The 18,639-nt window shown below is 48.2% G+C and overlaps 1 protein-coding gene across 2 annotated transcripts in view; it reads left to right on the top strand.

Annotated features, from left to right (window-relative positions):
* rnf24 (ring finger protein 24) overlaps positions 1-18,639 on the top strand; it is a 167,366-nt gene that overhangs the window by 103,088 nt on the left and 45,639 nt on the right. For both annotated transcript variants that reach the window (XM_041199448.1, XM_041199440.1), the window contains exon 4: positions 5,641-5,682. In XM_041199448.1, coding sequence (XP_041055382.1) covers positions 5,641-5,682 — 42 coding nt within the window. The remainder of the gene's footprint in view (positions 1-5,640; positions 5,683-18,639) is intronic.

Here is an 18,639-nt window from a genome sequence, read left to right as displayed (position 1 = left end):
CCACTCACATCGGCAGGAAAACATGCCAATGCAGAACACATCTTGACAACTGCGGGGTGCAGAAGTCGGGACTTACCACCAGGGCCTTGCTCATATCGCAGACATCCGAGGAGCTGCAGATGCTGGAGCCCGACACCAATGGGATCCTAGAGGAACGTGCATTGCATGCTGGGTGGATTCTCATGGACGTGGCTCTGCCGCGAAGCAGTTCACGGAAGTTGGAGAGTCACCGTTGATGCTCACAATGGATGATGGTTGAGGGGATGGGAGAGGAAGGTCTAGGATCCTGCACTGCAGGAATTCACCAAGGCTCCTTAGACAGCACCTTCCAAATCCATGACCACTACCATCTAGAAGGACAAGGGCAGCAGATAGATAGGAACACCACCACCTGAAAGTTCCCCTCCAAGTCACTCTCAACATCCTGACTTGGAAGTATATCGCTGTTCCTTCACTGTCGCTGGGTCAAAATCCCGGAACTCCCTTCCTAGCAGCACTGTGGGTGTACCTACACCACATGGACTGCAGCGATTCAAAAAGTCAGCTCACCACCACCTTCTCAAGGGCAACTAGGGATGTGCAATAAATGCTGGCCCAGCCAGCCCACATCCCGTGAATGAATAAAAAAAAGGCTCTGAAGAAGGGCCATATAGAATTAAAACGTTAACTCTGTTTCTCTCCGCAGATGCTGTCAGATCTGCAGAGTTTTTCCATTTTCTGTTTTTATTTCTGATTTCCAGCATCCGGGTCGACTGGGAGAGGAAAAGGTGTCGGGGAGGTGAGGTTGGGAGAGGGAGGAATGAAGGTGTCGGGGAGGTGAGGTTGGGAGAGAGAGGAATGAAGGTGAGAGGGTGGTGAGGTTGGGAGAGGGAGGAATGAAGGTGTCGGGGTGGTGAGGTTGGGAGAGGGGGGATGAAAGTGTCGGGGTGGTGAGGTTGGGAGAGGGAGGAATGAAGGTGTCGGGGTGGTGAGGTTAGGAGAGGGGGGAATGAAGGTGTCGGGGTTGGGAGAGGGGGGAATGAAGGTGTCGGGATAGCGAGGTTGGGAGAGCGGGGAATGAAGGTGTCGGGGTGGTGAGGTTGGGAGAAGGGGGAATGAAGGTGTCAGGGTGGTGAGGTTGGGAGAGCGGGGAATGAAGGTGTCAGTGTGGTGAGGTTGGGAGAGGGGGGAATGAAGGTGTCGGGATAGTGAGGTTGGGAGAGCGGGGAATGAAGGTGTCGGGGTGGTAATGTTGGGAGAGCGGGGAATGAAGGTGTCGGGGTGGTGATGTTGGGAGAGGGAGGAATGAAGGTGTCGGGATAGTGAGGTTGGGAGAGCGGGGAATGAAGGTGTCGGGATGGTGAGGTTGGGAGAGCGGGGAATGAAGGTGTCGGGGGGGTGAGGTTGGGAGAGCGGGGAATGAAGGTGTCGGGGTGGTGAGGTTGGGAGAGCGGGGAATGAAGGTGTCGGGGTGGTGAGGTTGGGAGAGGGAGGAATGAAGGTGTCGGGGTGGTGAGGTTGGGAGAGCGGGGAATGAAGGTGTCGGGGTGGTGAGGTTGGGAGAGCGGGGAATGAAGGTGTGGGGTGGTAAGGTTGGGAGAGCGGGGAATGAAGGTGTGGGGTGGTAAGGTTGGGAGAGGGGGGAATGAAGGTGTCGGGGTGGTGAGGTTGGAAGAGCGGGGAATGAAGGTGTCGGGGTGGTGAGGTTGGGAGAGCGGGGAATGAAGGTGTAAGGGTGGAGGAAGGAGTTGGGAAGGGGGAAGAGGTAAGGCTGGAGGAAGAAGTGAGGCTGGAGGAAGGAGTCGGGACAGGGCAAGGACTGAGGTTGGCAGAAGAAGTAAGGGTGTCTGAGGGAGTCAGGCGGGGGGTGCGGTGGTGGTTGGGTGTGTGAGGACTAAGGGGTGGGGAGGGGTTCTGGGGTAAGGTGTCTGGAAGGGGGAAGGGGCTCTGGAGGGGGAAGGGGTCCAGAGGGGTGAAGGGCAAGATATCCAGGTGAACATGCAAGGGAGGGGTCTGATGCGTCCATGACTGCCTCCCGAGGAGCAAACCGAGGGTGAGGGTGGTATGAGGGAATGGTGAGAATGACCGAGGGCAGAGTGGGGTGGGAGGGTGAGGGTTCGACAGTAGCGATATGAGGGACAGCGTGAGTGACTAGTGGGGACTCGGAAGCGGACATGAACCCTTGGGGTTGGAAGAAGGGGGTTGGGGAGGTGAATGTGGATGGGGTAGGATTTTTGGGAAGGAAGGGAACGTGCACTTTCACCTGGACATTCCTGAAGGAAAAGGGTTGTGGTTGGTAGGTAACGGAGGGGAGGTGGAAGGTGATGCCAGGGTCTCAACTGTAATGGGGGAAAGGAAATGGGTGACTGGGGGAGTGGAAAAAGACAGGGGAGCACACGAAAAACCAAATCTAGACCAGGCTGTCCAAATCAAAGTGAAATGAGAGTCGTAGTGGGCAAGATCAGGTGCTGCATGGGAGGGTGATCATTGGGTAGGTGGAGATGGTGGTCAGCTCAGATGGACAACTGAAAGCGAACCCCAGCAGGCAGCATTGAAAATGCCCAGAACATTGAGGTGAGTATGATATGGGAAGGATCCACGTGTGTGAGAGAGTGACTGCATGAGACTCCGAAAGGCCCTGCCACACACACACTTCTCCCTCCAGAATTACTCGTTGGCCAGCGGCTCCCTCTGCGGTGACTGACGGAGGTTGAGGGTCTCACAGACAAAGGGGACTCGGAGGGAGAAGATTCTGAGATTCCTAAGTGGATGACCCAGGGGTGTCCAGCTGCCGCTCCTCCTCCCTTCAGATGCTGGGGGCCCCAGCCTGAATCCTTGAGGGGAAGGAGCACCTGGAGGGATATCAAGGCACCCGTTTCCCTCTTGCGTTGCCACTGCAGGAATGTGCCCATGGCTCCCGCGATGGAGTGCAGGTCTGCACACATCTCCACATACTGCTGGACCAGGTCTCCATGGTGTCCAACATCCTTCCCATGGAGACCTCCATGCATACACTTGTGGGCATCACTTCATCAGAAGGCAGGCAGACACATTCCTCCAACTCACCTGCCACTCTGCTGAGGGCTTCCAACAGCTCTGTGTGATGTTGCCCTGCCTTCTGCTGACCCTCCAGGATGAGTTGGAAGGCCAAATCCAGAGGCTTGTCATCTGACTCGGACCTCACAGATACCTGATCCCCAGCAGTTCTCCAAGTGCCGGGGGGCTTTCATGAACCTGCCTCCTCTTGCTGCAGACCCGTGTCCGTGTGGTGACCACCAGATTGTGAACCCGAGCCTGCTCTAGATCTAGGTTCCACAGAGGTGTGTCTCTCTGTGCTGGTGGAGAGTGTGGGTAAGCGCTGTGACGGTCACTCCACCTCCAGTCTGGAACCTCTCCCTGCTGATATGAGCAGGCTTCTCCTGCATGAAAACAGATGGAGAGAGTGTGAGCAGAATGCATGGCACTATGTGAAATGTTTGTGCGGTGAGCGGAGCCATGGACAGGATGAGGAGGGGAGTGCGAGAGGATATGATCCTGAAGGAGATGTGAGGGTGTGTGTGAGAGTTAGTGGTGTTGTCCCTTGAGGAGTGAGATCCTGATGGATGTGTGATGGGTTTGTGAGTGTGAGAGTTGAGAGTGATGAGAAGAGTGTATTACCCTTGGTGAAACAGGTGAGACCATTCATCCTGTAACTGCACTGGATGGCTGTCCTCTTTTGCAGGGCATTGGCACTGACCGCCACTGCCACCGCCTCCCAAGCCAGATTAGTGAAGATGCTGCCCATCCTGCGGCCACGGCATGGGTAGCAGACATCACGGCGGGCCTCCACTGCGTCCAGAAGGTGCCCAAGGGGTGTGTCATTGAACCTGGGGGGCTGCAGTCTTTTTGCCTTTCGGGGCATGTCTTCTCTGCGGCGGTCCTGGGCTGGAAGCACTGAGAGGTGTGCGCATGGCTGAACTTTAAACATGGCGCCCGGTGTGATGAAGCAACGAGGTGCTCATGTGGCGGGCGAATGACAGCCCGCCCGCCGTGGAAACAGCATGTTCCCCGGGAATACGTAATTAATACGGCGCGTTTGGGACAATACAGCATGAAAAGCCGCCATTGCAACCGGCAGGTAAAACATCATCTTACCTGCCTGCTACTGCACTTAGTGCAAATCTGGGACAATTCCGCCTATGGTTTTGTAAAAGGGAAATCATGTTTAACCAATTTATTGAAGTTCTTTGAAGGAGTCACATGTGCTGTGGATAAAAGGGAACCGGTGGATGTACTGTACCTAGATTTCCAAAAGGCATTTGATAAAATGCCATATCAAAGGTTATTATAGAAAATAAAAGCCCATGGTGTAGTGGGGGTAACATTGGCATGGATAGAAGGTTGGCTAGCTAACAGAAAGCAGAGAGTTAGCATAAATGAGTCTTTTTCTGGTTGACAGGATGTGATGTGATGTGCCACATGGGTGAGTGCTGGGGTCTCAACTTTTTACAATTTATATAAGTGACTTAGATGAAGGAATAGTGGCTAAATTTGCTGATGACATAAAGATAGGAAGGAAAGTAACTTGTGAAGAGGGATGTAAGGAGGCTTCAGATCGACGTGGCTAGCTTAAGTGAGTGGGCAAAGATCTGGCAAATGAAGTATAATGTGGACAAATGTGAAGTCATTCATTTTGGCAGGAAGAATAAAAAAGAAGCTTATTATCTAAATGGTGAGAGATTTGTAGAGCTCTGAGATTCAGAGGGATCTGGGTGGCCTAGTGCATGAATCACAAAAGGTTAGTGTGCAGGTACAGCAGGTAATTAGGAAAGCCAATAGAACGTTATCATTTATTGTGAGGGAAATTGATTAAAAAAGTAGGGAGGTAATGCTTCAGTTGTACAGGACATTGGTAAGACCACATCTGGAGTGTTGTGTACAGTCCTGGTCTCCTTATTTAAAGAAAGATGTAAATGCATTAGAAGCAGTTTAGAGAAGGTTTACTAGACTAATACCAGGAATGAGCAGGTTGTCCTATGAGGAAAGGTTGGACAGGTTAGGCTTGTATCCACTGGAGTTTAGAAGAGTAAGGGGTAATTTAATTGAGACCTTTAAGACCCTGAGGGGTCCTGACAGGGCCAATGTGGAGAGCATGTTTCCTCTTGTGGGGGAATCTAGAACTGGAGGTCATGGTTTAAAAATAAGAGGTCGCTTATTTAACACAGAGATGAGATTTTTTTTCTCTCAGAGGGTTATGAATCTTTGGAACTCTCTTCCTCAAAAGGCGGTGGGAGCAGAGTGTTGGAATATTTTTAAGGCAAAGAAAGATAGCTTAATGATTAACAAAGGGGTGCAAGGTTATCGGCGTAGGCAGGAATGCGGGCTGATTCAGATCAGCCATGATCTGAATGGCAGAGCAGGCTCGAGGGCCAACAGTGCAGACTGGTTGGACCGGGGGGCCTGTGTTTGTGCAATATATTTTATGTAATTTATTATAATACAGTTATTATAATATTATTATAACTATCAAGGTTCTATTTTATAATTATAAACAATGTCAAGGTTTTATATTGTATTGGATTGTTTGTGAGTTTTCTTGATCAGTGCACATATGGCAATGCTTTGTAAATGTCCCAGGAGTTTACTCAAGTTTGATCCATTGTGACTCTCTCTATTTTGCAGGTCATACTGAAAGAGAAAGTAAAAGAACTCAATTTGCATGAGGTAAGGAAAAAGTTTTGTGTATTTTTGGGGGATTTAATTGCCATTGTAATTGGTTTCCTCCAGACTGATAGGCCTCTGCAATGTCACAACTTGCCTAGTATGAGAGAGTGCACAGCACAGCAATATTGTAGACAGCTCAGCATTGGATCTTTCTTGAATTCTTGATCTGTTTTATCCTGAGTTCCCTATCAGATTTATTAGTAACTATCATATATTAGTTGACCATACAAATGGAAATATTTTCTCTCTGTCAACCCTATCAAATGCCTTTTTCATTTTAAAAAAACTTTACCAGGTCACCCCTCAGCCTGTTCAGTCTTTTCTGACAGTTATAACCTCTCAGTTCTGGGATCATCCTTGTAAATCTTTATTGCGCCTCCTCCCATCTGTATCCTTTTCATAATATAGAGACCAGAACAATGTACAGTGCTCCGCTTGCAGTCTGACCAACGTACTGTACAAGTTTAGGATCACTTCTCTGCTTTTCAGTTCTATTCATCTAGAAATAAACCCCGGTCATTACATATCAGAGAGTGTTTCCCATGCTTAGACTTGATGGATAGTTGGAATGCTCATCTGTAGGACATTCAGTTATGCTGGTTTATTTTTGTAAATGCAGTATCATTAATTCCCTTTGTAGATCGAGCAACATTTAAAAAGTTATCCACTGTAATATTGGATAGATAGTTAGAGGCCAAGAGACATGAGTTAGCAGGGTTGGGACATGGGCAAGTCTAAACAAGCTGGGCTAGTCTTTGGAGCTCTGCAGTGATGCCTTCCACTTAGTTTGACCTGAAAGACTGTATAACTGAACACTATAGAATTTGTTAGTAGACTGCACGGCTTTGTCCACATTGGCCCTTCAAAGTTCTTTTCATCCACCAAATGGGTGCAACTTTCTGAATCATAACTTTAATTACCGTGAACTTCTCCAGCCTCAAACGCTGGCAGCAGCACAAGCTACTGAAATTCTGTTCTGCTGTTAAGTAATGCAGTTAATTCATGGTTTGTTAATATTTCTCTGCTGTCAAATGTTGCCTCGCCCTGCCTCACACACTCGGTTCATTAGATGTTGCGTCAGTGGTGGACATTACTCCTGGTGTCATAGTCATAGATACCTTGGAGTTACTGCTAACTTAAAATTCATCTCGGCTGCACACTCTACGGGCTAAACATGTCCTGTAGATTATCCCCATGCCTGTGGGTAGTTTGTTGGAGGTGAGCTGCAATGTTGCAGCGAGGAAAATGAAGGGAGTTGTTTGACCCCAGTCTTCACTGTGATAGGGTCTGTGGTAGTTCCATTGGTGAGGATAGCTGGCAATCACTGGCAACTACACATTCATGGGATAGTAACCCTTGCTATTGGGGGACATCTCCCGACTAATTTGTGGGGCCCGCAGAGCCATGTGTGTATAGTAGCAACTCCCTCTGCCATTGGAAATCCTGCTAGCCTGACAACGCCATGTGCCTGCTCCTCTCCGGTCTTCAGACAGAATTCCTCCTACTTCCACTTCGGCCAAGAGCGCTGCCTGAACCAGCTATGTTTCAGCAAGAAGGTGGCATAGTGTTTATGGGAGGACATTAACAGGACATGCGACGTTCAAATGGGCGGGTTGTATGCTTGATGAAGTCGTGTGAAATGCTGGATCAGCATTTAGGTGCTGCTTGATTTTAAGATCGTCCCACTGTGCATGCTTCTGTTGCATGCATGGCATGCCCACAATAATACAAGAAATAGGAGCAGGACTAGACCACACGGCTTGTTGAGCCTGCTCCGTCATTCAATATGATCATGGCTGACCTTCGACTTCAACTCCATTTCCCCACCCACTCCCCATACGCCTTAATTACCTGAGAAACTAAAAATCTGTCTATCCCAGCCTTAAATATATTCAACAATAGAGCCCCTCTGGGGTAGAAAATTCCAAAGATTCATTGCCCTTTGAAAGAAGTCATTTCTCCTCATCTCAGTTCTAAATGATTTCCTCTTACCCTGAGACTGTGCCCCCGTGTTTTAGATTCCCCGACCAACGGAAACAATCTCTGAGTGCCCACTCTCTCAAGCCCCTTCAGAATTTTGTAGGTTTTGGAGTTTCACCAGGGCCAAAGCTATGGATCCAAATTTCACGGCATATATTTGTGGTGTAATAATTTGACTACATTCATCAAAAAATTGTGTGATGATTCCTTTCATGAATGTGGATCTCGATGTTGCTGAACTGTTTTGACCATGCCTCTTTCTCAGTGATGTGATAATTTCAAGCCTAGTACTTTAATTAATACTCATTTTCTTAACCAAGAACATTAATTTAGCAATAAATCAGAGACTATAGCTGGACTGACTGGACTGAAATATTTATGTGTGCGTCCCTACACTGGTGGTTGCTGATGGTACTATGTGACGACCACAGACATCAGTGAACAATAAACTTATTGGACTAGACCTTATTATAATTTCAGGAACACTTAAATAATGTTCACTGTACAATTTGCAGTGCCAAGTCTGTCCTTCAGATAATAAGTTAAATTAAGATCCTGTCTGGTTTTGCAAAAGGTAAAAAGTAGGCCTTGCATTTCTATAGCAACTTCCTTGATCTCAGATGTCCCAAAGCGCTTTATAACCTATTTTTGAAGTGTAGTCACTGTTATAATGTAGGAAACTCAGCAACCAATTGGCACATAGCAAGATTTTTCTTTATTCATTCACAGGATGTGAGCTTCACTAGCAAACCCAGCATTTCTTGCCTATCCCTAGTTGCCCTTGAGAAGGTGGTGGTGAGCTGCCTTCTTGAACCGCTGCAGTGCATGTGGTGTAGGTATACCCACAGTGCTGTTAGGGAGGGAGTTTCAGGATTTTGACCCAGCGACAGTGAAGGAACGGTGATATATTACCAAGTCAGGATGGTGTGTGGCTTGAAGGGGAACTTCCAGGTGGTGATGCTCCCATCTGTCTGCTGCCCTTGTCCTTCTGGATGGAAGTGGTCACGGGTTTGGAAGGTACTGTCAAAGGAGCCTTAGTGAGCTGCTGCAGTGCATCTTGTAGATGATACACACTGCTGCTCTTGTGCGTTAGTGGTGGAAGGAGTGAATGTTTGTGGATGGGGTGCCAATCAAGCAGGTTACTTTGTCCTGGACGGTGTCAAGCTTCTTGAGTGTTGCGGGAGCTGCACTCATCCAGACAAGTGGAGAATATTCCATCACACTCCTGATTTGTGCCTTGTAAGATGGTGGACAGGCTTTAGGGAGTCAAGAGGTGAGTTACTCATCGCAGGATCCCTAGCCTCTGACCTGCTCTTGTAGCCACAGTATTTATATGGCTGGTCCAGTTCAGTTTGTGATAATCTGAACGATGGTGATGGTGGGGTATTCAACAATGGCAATGCCATTGAAAGTCGGGGAGATGATTAGATTCTCTCTTGTTGGAGATGGTCGTTGACTGGCACTTGTGTGGAGTCACTATCTCTTCTCAATTATCAGCCCAAAATTAACTTGTGTTAATATTTGATTATTGTTGATGTTGATATGGGATTTCCACTGATATGGACTAGAGGCCCAATGGACTCTCTCTTCTGTGCATTTGATGTAATGCAGTATAGTGAACTAGATGCTCTGTCAATGTTTTAATCACTATTTGTTATTGGGGTCACAAGTTTGGCTTCAGAAGCAAATCAGTCATCTTGCAGCATTCTTACTGTCATAGTCTATAATTGGAGTTGTTCTCAGCTGATCAGTGTGAAGTCAGATCTTTAACCCTCAGTGTTTTCAGAAACTTCCATTGTAAACAGCATCAATGCTTCCACGGCAAGCCAGCTTCTCAGAATATTTCTGGTAAGCTATTTAACATGGCTTCCCCAAAGAATATAAACATTAAGTCGTCATTAGCAAACATTTGACTTTATGTAACTAAATCCAAACAGTGACTCCACAGGGAAGAGTATTTTACCCTAATCTGACTCACTAATTTACTAACAAGCTGATGGAGGTTAACAAAGGAAGAACCTCTTTGCTAGTGGCATGGACCTCCACAGAATATTTGAACACCTATAGAAACGTAGAAAATAAGAGCAGGAGTAGATCATTCAGCTCTTCGAGCCTGCTCCACCATTCAATATGATCATGGCTGATCCTCTCAATGTCATACTCCCGCTCTCTCCCCATACCCCTTGACACCTTTAGAGTCCAGAAATTTATCTATTTCCTTCTTAAATATATTCACTGACTTGGCCTCCAAAGCCCTCTGTGGTAGAGAATTCCACAGGTTCACCACCCTCTGAGTGAAGATGTTTCTCCTCATCTCAGTTCTAAATTGTCCACCCCGTATCCTGAGACCCCCTATGTCATACAACAACAGCTGAATGACTGCAGGTAACTCTGAATAAAATTAGGGAGGGAAGCCTGATGTCAACTTGAGAAAATAAAATCAATAAATCTCTTGAGAAACGTTGGTGCTGATGTTGTGAACCCGCCCTCGCTCTTCTGCTCCATTGACTTCTTGGTGAGGATTGGTTAAAGAAATGGTTAAGTTGCTGGAAAAATTTGGCGGAGGATGGGAAAACCTTTTGAAATCTCAGCTGCACTCATCATCTGTAGAAACTTTTCAGTGGCCTAACTGTATCCAGTAATGGAATACTATAACTCTCTGCATTGAAGAGAAAAACTCATCTCTTTCTCCTGGACTTGAGCCTAGGCCAAAACCATTGAATAGATGACTTGGGGATGATGGCTTCCATCATACTGTAGCCCATTCTTTACAAAATCAGAAAGATGTGCAATGGCTGCTGCCCCTCTACAAAAGATAAAGCAAGACCTGAACAGCACCGAGAGGGTTTCAAATGGTTAATCTAAGTCTGCACAATTTGTTCCAGGAGCGCAAGCTGCTACAATTGAAAACCAGTGTTCTGTATAAGTTTGCACACACCACTAGCAGCAGACATTCAGTCACTGATTCAAGTCACACTCTCTCCCAGAACTCTTAAGCTTTGTGTACAGACATTCAAATGCAAAGCTAAGCATCATGTGCTGAATCAGGATTGCTCAAGCAGATACTGATCCATGGTGAAACCTGAGACTTGTCATTTAGTAATCCAACGTTTTCTTCCAACACCCTGTGTTTCCATCAACTGTGAGGGTTCAATCTCTCAGGCAGTGATAGGCAACCTAGGCTAGTGAGTGGGCCACAAGTGGCCCTTCTTCATCTCAGTGGGTCGCAAGATTGAAATTGAGTGTGTGCACTAACCATGACCCCATGAATAAGAATTTGCAGGGCATGCCGATTGAATTGTAGCAACGCTTTGATTGGATACAGAGGGAGCGTCGGCTCTCAGTCAAAGTTGTTTGCAATCAACACGTACCTCACTTCACGTGCCTTTGCTTTGTGTGGGGTATCACTTTAGTAATATTGGTAGGAAAAAAACCATGCGACGGAAACCAGTGGAATCTGGCAGCCCTGCAACAGTCAACAAAATGTCTCATGGGCCTCACTCAGAACCCTGATGGAAAACAGGACACCTAAGAGTACCCCGTATTTGGAATATCATAGAACAAAACACAGGAGTTGGCCAGCAATCTCCCCATAACAGCAAGTAGAGGGGAGGCAGATCCCTACAGGAGAATATTAGGAGAGTGTTACCATTGTCTGGAGATGCCCAAGAATGGCTGCCATTGAAATAAAACTTGCATTTATACACCGACCACCTGAAAGCACTCTACACCGAGTGAAATACTTTTGAAGTGTAACCATTTTTGTAATGTAGGAAACACAGCAGCTAATCACAGTGCAAAGAGCAAGACTGTAAGGATCAGAGGGAAGATCCTGGTCTAAGCTGATCATGCATTGATGTACTGAGGGAATGCTGCATTTGGGGGGCCTTGACCAACTAGTGAAAAGGCCAAGGTCCTGCCTGTCAGCTTATGTGGCCAGGCAGAGAAGCCTGGAGTTCTGTCACTGTTCTGGGCATCACTCTTCCTTTGTGAAGGGAAACAACAAAATCAGCTGGTTCATGGGCTATCCTTGGCAAACAAAAATAACTTGTCTGGTGAAGCACTTGCAAATAATTTCACAGTATGCTGTTCTCATATATTCAACAACTGTCCCACCATAAGAGAAGCAAATACAGACAAAATGGCAAGAGCTTAGATTATATAGCCCCTTTCACATCTTCTGGAGATCCCAATGTGCTTCACTGTGAATGAATTACTTTTGAAGCATAGTCATTGCTGGGAAGTAGGTGAACTCAGTCATCATTTTGCGCACCGTATGGTTCCACGAACACAATATGAAGTGAAAGCTGCCAGGTTCTGGTTAAAGACCCAACCCGTTCACTACCCAAAGTTGTAAATGATGTAATGACAGAAAATGCTGGAAATACTCAGCAGATCAGGCAGCATCTGTGGAGAGAGCAGAGTTAACTTTTCAGGTCAGCAGGGATGATGGTGCAAAGCATAATGGGACATTTAAAGAAACAAAAGATTAGTCTAGAGGACGTGTAAATGGCAACAGCAGAATCATCATCAGTAGCTGCTGTCTGAAAAAAAATGAGAGAAGTGGTTATGATCTGAAATAGTTGAATTTGTTGAGTCTGGAAGAGGCCAAGGACAGAGAGGGAGTAGGGTGCTGTATTAAAATGGCAACCAGATGCTCGCAGACTAAGTAGAGATGTTCTTTTCCACCCCCCTTCCCTCTTTTGTTCCTTTGTACTTGCTTAAAAAATATTACATTTCCGACATTTTCTAGTTTTGATGAAAGGTCACCGATCAGAAACATTGGGCCAAATTTTTAAACGGGCTTGGGTCAGGGTATGCAGGTGATGGGAGAACTGCCCGCGAGTTAATTAAATAGCACTAAGGGCCTATTAAGGCCACTCTTCAGATGCCTCGAGGCCATGATTGCAAGATGGCCAGAGCTGTGGCCACAGCCCACCCTGTCCACAGTGCTGGTCTGATAGTTGTGGACAGTTTTAATCCAATCTTTCCCAAAAGCCTTCAGGAGAAACCACTATCTTGAGTCACCTTTACTCACTCCTACCTACATTAACAGCTCTCACCTCTGTCAAGGCTGGATGGCCTCCTATTGGCCCTCCAGCCTCAGGACCCCCCACCTGTCCATCCCAGCCCACTGTCTTTAATTGGATAATGAGCACATTCCCTGGCTGCTAACTGGCCAACTCTTGAAAAGTCGTGTCAGGCGTCAAACGTCTGTGCCCGACGCCAGAACTAAAATTCAGCCCGTTAACACTTTCTCTCTGCACAGATGCTGGCTGAGCAGCTGCGTATTTCCAACCTTTCCTGTTTTCATTTGAGATTTCCAGCAGGCCTAGTATTTTGCTTTTTAGGGTGATACTCTGGAACCATGACCATGGTGCTGTTCATCTTCCCTGGAGCTCTCTGTAAGCTTTGGCAGAGGCAACCACACCATCGACATCTCCTTTGTTGTCCAGCTTAGTAGGCCTACCCTCATTTCGTTCTCCAGTGCCACACTGTGTAATTAGCTCTTAATGCTCTCAGATGTGGCCTAGCAAGTCCTTCAGCTGTAAATGCAATTGCTATCGAGGAGGCCCATCACTGTCTTCTCAGGCAACATTGCCTATATCCCAAAAGCAAATCAAATTAAGACTGACCATAAAACCTGTTTGGTCTTGTTTGTTGAGTGAGGAATGTTTGTTGTTAAGTGAGGGTCTCTGCTCTGTGAGCTGGTGAGATATTGTGTAACACAGCAGGTTGAATTGACATTTTTGGCAATCTGCCATTACTGTAGCAATACCCAGTGGTCTAGGGTTTCACCTTCAAATCATCTGATGCAAACATTATATTTCTGTTGAGCCAGGAAGAGTGTCCTTGGGCTGTGAATGAAATTATGCCACAGTTGTCATCTAGTTAGGGTAGTTTTATTCATGCAAAAAAAAACATGCTAAAATAACTATTTGGTGGGTTATTATGAAACAACCTATATTGTATTTGTGATTTATACATCGACTGCAGCGTGCTTTGCTGTTATGTCATTATATGTTCTACTTGGCTAGGCAAAGTTTCACCCTAATCTGACTCTCTAATTTACTAACAAGCTGATTGGAGGTTAACAAAGGAAGAACCTCTTTGCTGATGTCATGCACCTCCACAGAATATTTGAGCACATAGAAACTAGGAGCAGGAATAGGCCATTTGGCCCTTCGAGCCTGCTCCACCATTCATTATGATCAAGGCTGATCCTCTCAATGCCATACTCCCACTCTCTCCCCATACCCCTTGACACCTTTAGAGTCCAGAAATCTATCTATTTCCTTCTTAAGTATATTCAGTGACTTGGCCTCCATAGCCCTCTGTGGTAGAGAGTTCCACAGGTTCACCACCCTCTGAGTGAAGATGTTTCTCCTCATCTCAGTTCTAAATTGTCCACCCCATATCCTGAGACCCCATATGTCATACAACGACAGCTGAATGACTGCAGGTAACTCTGAACAAAATTAGGGAGGGAAGCCTGATGTCAACTTGAGAAGATAAAATCAATAAATCTCTTGAGAAATGTTGGTGCTGATGTTGTGAACCCGCCTTCACTCTTCTGCTCCATTGACTTCTTGGTGAGGATTAGTTAAAGAAATGGTTAAGATGCTGGAAAAATTTGGCGGAGGATGGGAAAACCTTTTGAAATCTCAGCTACATTCATCAAGTGTCACCAAAGTTTCAGCAAATGAATGTTTAATACATGCACCAGTTCCATTTTTGTTTTCACAATGAGGAATCTCCTCTCTGTTTGGGGAAGGAAGTGGCCCCACAACAACTACAGCTGTTGAAATGTCACTGACTGATAGGAAACAGGAAAGCACTGGCATATGGCGAATACTCTGCAGTCACTAGAAGAGAAACTAACACCGTTCGGTGACCCATTCACTCAAATACCTAGCCAAATTTCCCTTAAAGTTTCTCCACACCATCTTGCTCTGCTGCCTTCTTAGGTTCTCTGTTCTGTATCACCCACTGTTATGAATTTGCTAATCCTTCCATTGTTTCCTGGCTGTATTGACAATGCACAACATGTACATTCGGACTGAGCCCAAATGACTAGAAATAGAAGATTTGTGTTTCATTTAAATTGAGATTATGGGCTGGAAATTCCAGGCTTCAGCACAAAACAATTAGCAACAGGTCGTCACCCATTATATGCCCCACCCAACATTCAGTTCCATCGGGTGGAAACTTGTGGAGGCGACGGGGAGTCTCACCTGCTGGCTGGAGAGCCAGCAACACACCCGCGTTGCCTCCTTTGGGGAAGGCTCACCGAAGCACAAGTCAATCAGGCAGTTGAGAGGCAAACAAACGGGCCTTTTCCTGGGATCAGGAACCCGGGAGCTGCCAATTGGAAGCCGGCAGCCCTTCCCTCAGCAGCATCACCAGGGAGGCAGCGGCAGCAGCTGCTGGAACAACACCTACTGGAGGCCTGGGATCAGATCACAAGCAACCCTTAATGGTGGGAAGGGTTTCACAGGATGGACTTTTTTTTAATTAATCCCTGGAATGTGTGGGTGTTGCTAACTAGGCCAGCATTTATTGCCCATCCCTAATTGCCCTTGTCCAGGGTCAACCACATTGCTGTGGGTCTGGAGTAGGCAGATTTAGTTTTACAACAATCAGCAATGGTTTCGTGGTCATCATCAGACTTTTTAATTCCAGATTTTTATTGAGTTCAAATTTCACCATCTGCTGTGGCAGGATTCAAACCCGGGTCCCCAGAGCATTACCTTGGGTCTGTGGATTACTAGTCCAGCGACAATACCATTTTACCGCCACCTCCCCATAACAGCGTAGGGATGTAATGGTGGGGGGCTCAGCAGCAATGGCTGGGGGGAGGGGGGTGGGAGGCTCTGAGTGGACCCCCCTTCCTGATCCCATTTGCCCGCTCGCCATCACCCTGCTGTTGCACAATGCCGGCCGCCATCTTTAAAAGGCAGATGCCAACCCGGGGCTCATCGCCACCAGCTCACCATCACTGCCCAGGAGACATGGCCAGCAAAGGAAAAAGGACTGCAAGCCCCCCCCCACCCCACCCCCCCAATCCTTCTCTTCAACAACGGGTCCCTCGAGCGACCGCTGGATGCCGTGGAGGCCTGTCGGGATGTGCTCTACCTCCTCTCTGGCCGCAGGATGGACAGCAAAGTCACCAACCTGCCATGGGAGGCGGTGGCCATGGTGGTCAGGGTAAATGCCCTGCAGAGGGGGACAGCCACCCAGTGCTGCTAAAGGATGAATGATCTCTTCCGTTCCACCAGGGTAAGTCACTCTTTTCATCACTCCCCCCAACTCCCACACACACAAACCCATCACACATACCTAGGGCCATCACTCACTGCCGGTGCAAGGGACTCTTTCATACACACACACGCCATTGTCCTCATCCTGTCCAAGGGACCACTCACCACCCACACAGGCCAGGCATACTTATCGTCTGGCCCAGCAGGTGTCTTGATACACTCTCCCCATCTCTATATCCATGCAGGACAAACTGGCACACAACAGGAGGGGAAGGTCGCAGACAGGTGGAGGGATGCCGGAAATCAAAGCTCTGATAGAATTCAAAAACAGAGTCATCCAGCTGTCCGCGATGACTGGAACTGGTCCTGTGCTGATGGTGATGTCGGCACTGTTCTACCAAGTGAGGATCCAGCAGTGCACCATCAATCAGACAACCATGCCGTGAGTGATGTGTCCTCTTTCACAGGCCACTGCCATGCACTAATTATCTCCCTTGCTTTTGCAGGCACATCTACCAAACAGCCAACAGATTCAATGGCCCTGGGCCTCCAAACAAGCCCCAAAGAAACCTCTGAAGAGGAATCTGGAGGCACCCTCCCTGAAGTCCCGTCACAGCGCTCACCCACACCCTCCACCAGCGCAGAGATGCACCTGGGTGGGACATAGTTTTAGAGTAGCCTCAGGATCACAACCTGATGAGTACATCGCACTTTCTGATCCATAGCAAGCGGAAACAGGGACTTCCCAGGTCACTGGCACTCAGATGGCTGTTGAAGGCCAGACGTTGCTAAGTTTGAGTCAGATGATGAGCCTCTTGACTCAGTCATGGAGCTGCAAAGGCAAGCTGGGGAACATCAGGAAGGGATGTCCACTGCACTTTTCAGATTGCAAGGCACGATGGAGAGTCTGCCTTCAGGCTGAAGGGATAGCCCCGGCATTGCAATGCAATGTTGGTGGCGGATTGTGAAATCCCACAGAGGTCACCTGTGGAGCCATGAAAGGAGCCTATGGTATAGAATTTGAGTGCTTCGGTCACTTTCACAGCCACTGGCAGTGGATGCCCTCCATGTGCCCTTGGCTCAAAGTCCTGGAGTAAGTAGCAGATGTGAGTCTTCAGGTCCCTAGACGCGCGCAGTCGTCGGCGACACTCAGTCATCTGCAAGAATGGCAGGCGGCATCTATAGACCCTGGGTGTCGCTAGGCGGCGACCTGCCATGTCTCGCTGTCACCCCTGGGCAGCGTGTGCGGGAGCCCCTGCTGCCCCTTCTTCATGAGGTTGCTGCTCCTGCCTTTGCTCAGCCAGGAGCCTCAGTCGTTCTCTCCTCCATCTTCTACAGTTTCTGTAGGCCATCAGGCATACAGCTAGATCACCAGGATCCATGATCCTGATGTGGTCCTCCTGCAGCATGAAAGAGAGAGAGACATGGTTATCACGGTTGTACATAGCACCTTTCCTGCCCCTTAACGCTTCCCAGAGAGTGCTGGTCACCCCTCGGATGGCCAGGAATTAGTGCGCTGCATGGCTGCCCTGTCAATCTGCGACATGGGGGACACTTGTCCAAACCAGGATGCTGAGATTGGAAGGGGCTGTGAGCGCCTCCAGCAGTGACTGCTACATGGCCAGCGTTGGTGAAGAGATTGTACAACGTGTGCAGCCCAACTGCTCCACGGTCCAATAAAGTGGGTGGTGGACTTGAAGTCTGTGCCAGAAGGGGGTGGGGTGGGGGGTGAGGAATGGAGCACTTGGTGGCCCTTTGGTGCCTCCGTGTTGCTTGACTGGGCGGGCAGGCTAGGAGCCCGACTCCATTCATATCACTGTGGCTGTGCTCGATCTGTCTCAGTTGCAGAGGCACGGTCAGTTTATACAGGTGTCCCTGATGTGGCCACTTCCCTCACTTACTCTGCCCCCATCTAGATTGCCCTGTGCGCAGGATGCAACCAGGGCAGCATTTGACCACCCCCCCCCACCCCGGCTCAGCAGTCACCTCAGAGGCTAGACAGACCCCTGGACAACCCCCCCCCACCCCCCCCCCACCCCCTCCAGCTCCCCCACCCCACCTTCAGCTCCCCCACCCCACCTTCAGCAGTCGCCTCCAGGGCCAGGCACCAGTTTCCCCTGGTGCCCCTGAGGCCTGTATATAACAGGTGAGCTGTGGAGAACGCTGCTACTCACTCACCTCAGCTCCCCCAAAGTGAAGGCCGCCAAGTTCACGTCACCTGCGTGCTGTTGTAAAACACCTCAGTGTGCTTTCCCGCTGACATGGACGGACGATACAGCGGGGTTCCGAGAGCCTGGCGGGTGGCCTTTTATTATATGCTGCTGTATTACATTTAGCCCCCCGCCGACCGATGGCGGGAAACGCGGCCCACTGTCGGCGGGCTGAGTACGATAGCTGCCTTCACGCCATCGTGAAACAGTTCACACCATGTTTTCCGCGCACATCACCCATCGTGCGCTCAGCAAATTCCACCCAAGGAGGCTGCAAGGGGATATAGGTAGGTTAAGTGAATGGGCAAAGATCTGGCAAATGGAATATAATGTGGGCAAATGTGAAATTGTCCAGTTGGCAGGGATAATAAAAAAGAAGCATAACCTCCCTCAATTCCTTATCAGCAGCAGAATTGTACTCAACCTGTAAACTCATTGTCCAGCATATCCCCCACTCTACCATTACCACCAAGCCAAGGGATCAATCCTGATTCAATGAAGAGTGC

The sequence above is a fragment of the Carcharodon carcharias genome, chromosome 1 (genome assembly GCF_017639515.1).
Source record: "Carcharodon carcharias isolate sCarCar2 chromosome 1, sCarCar2.pri, whole genome shotgun sequence".
NCBI lineage: Eukaryota > Metazoa > Chordata > Chondrichthyes > Lamniformes > Lamnidae > Carcharodon > Carcharodon carcharias.
Note: the sequence above shows the minus strand (reverse complement) of the source record. Positions and strands in the feature narration are given on the sequence as shown.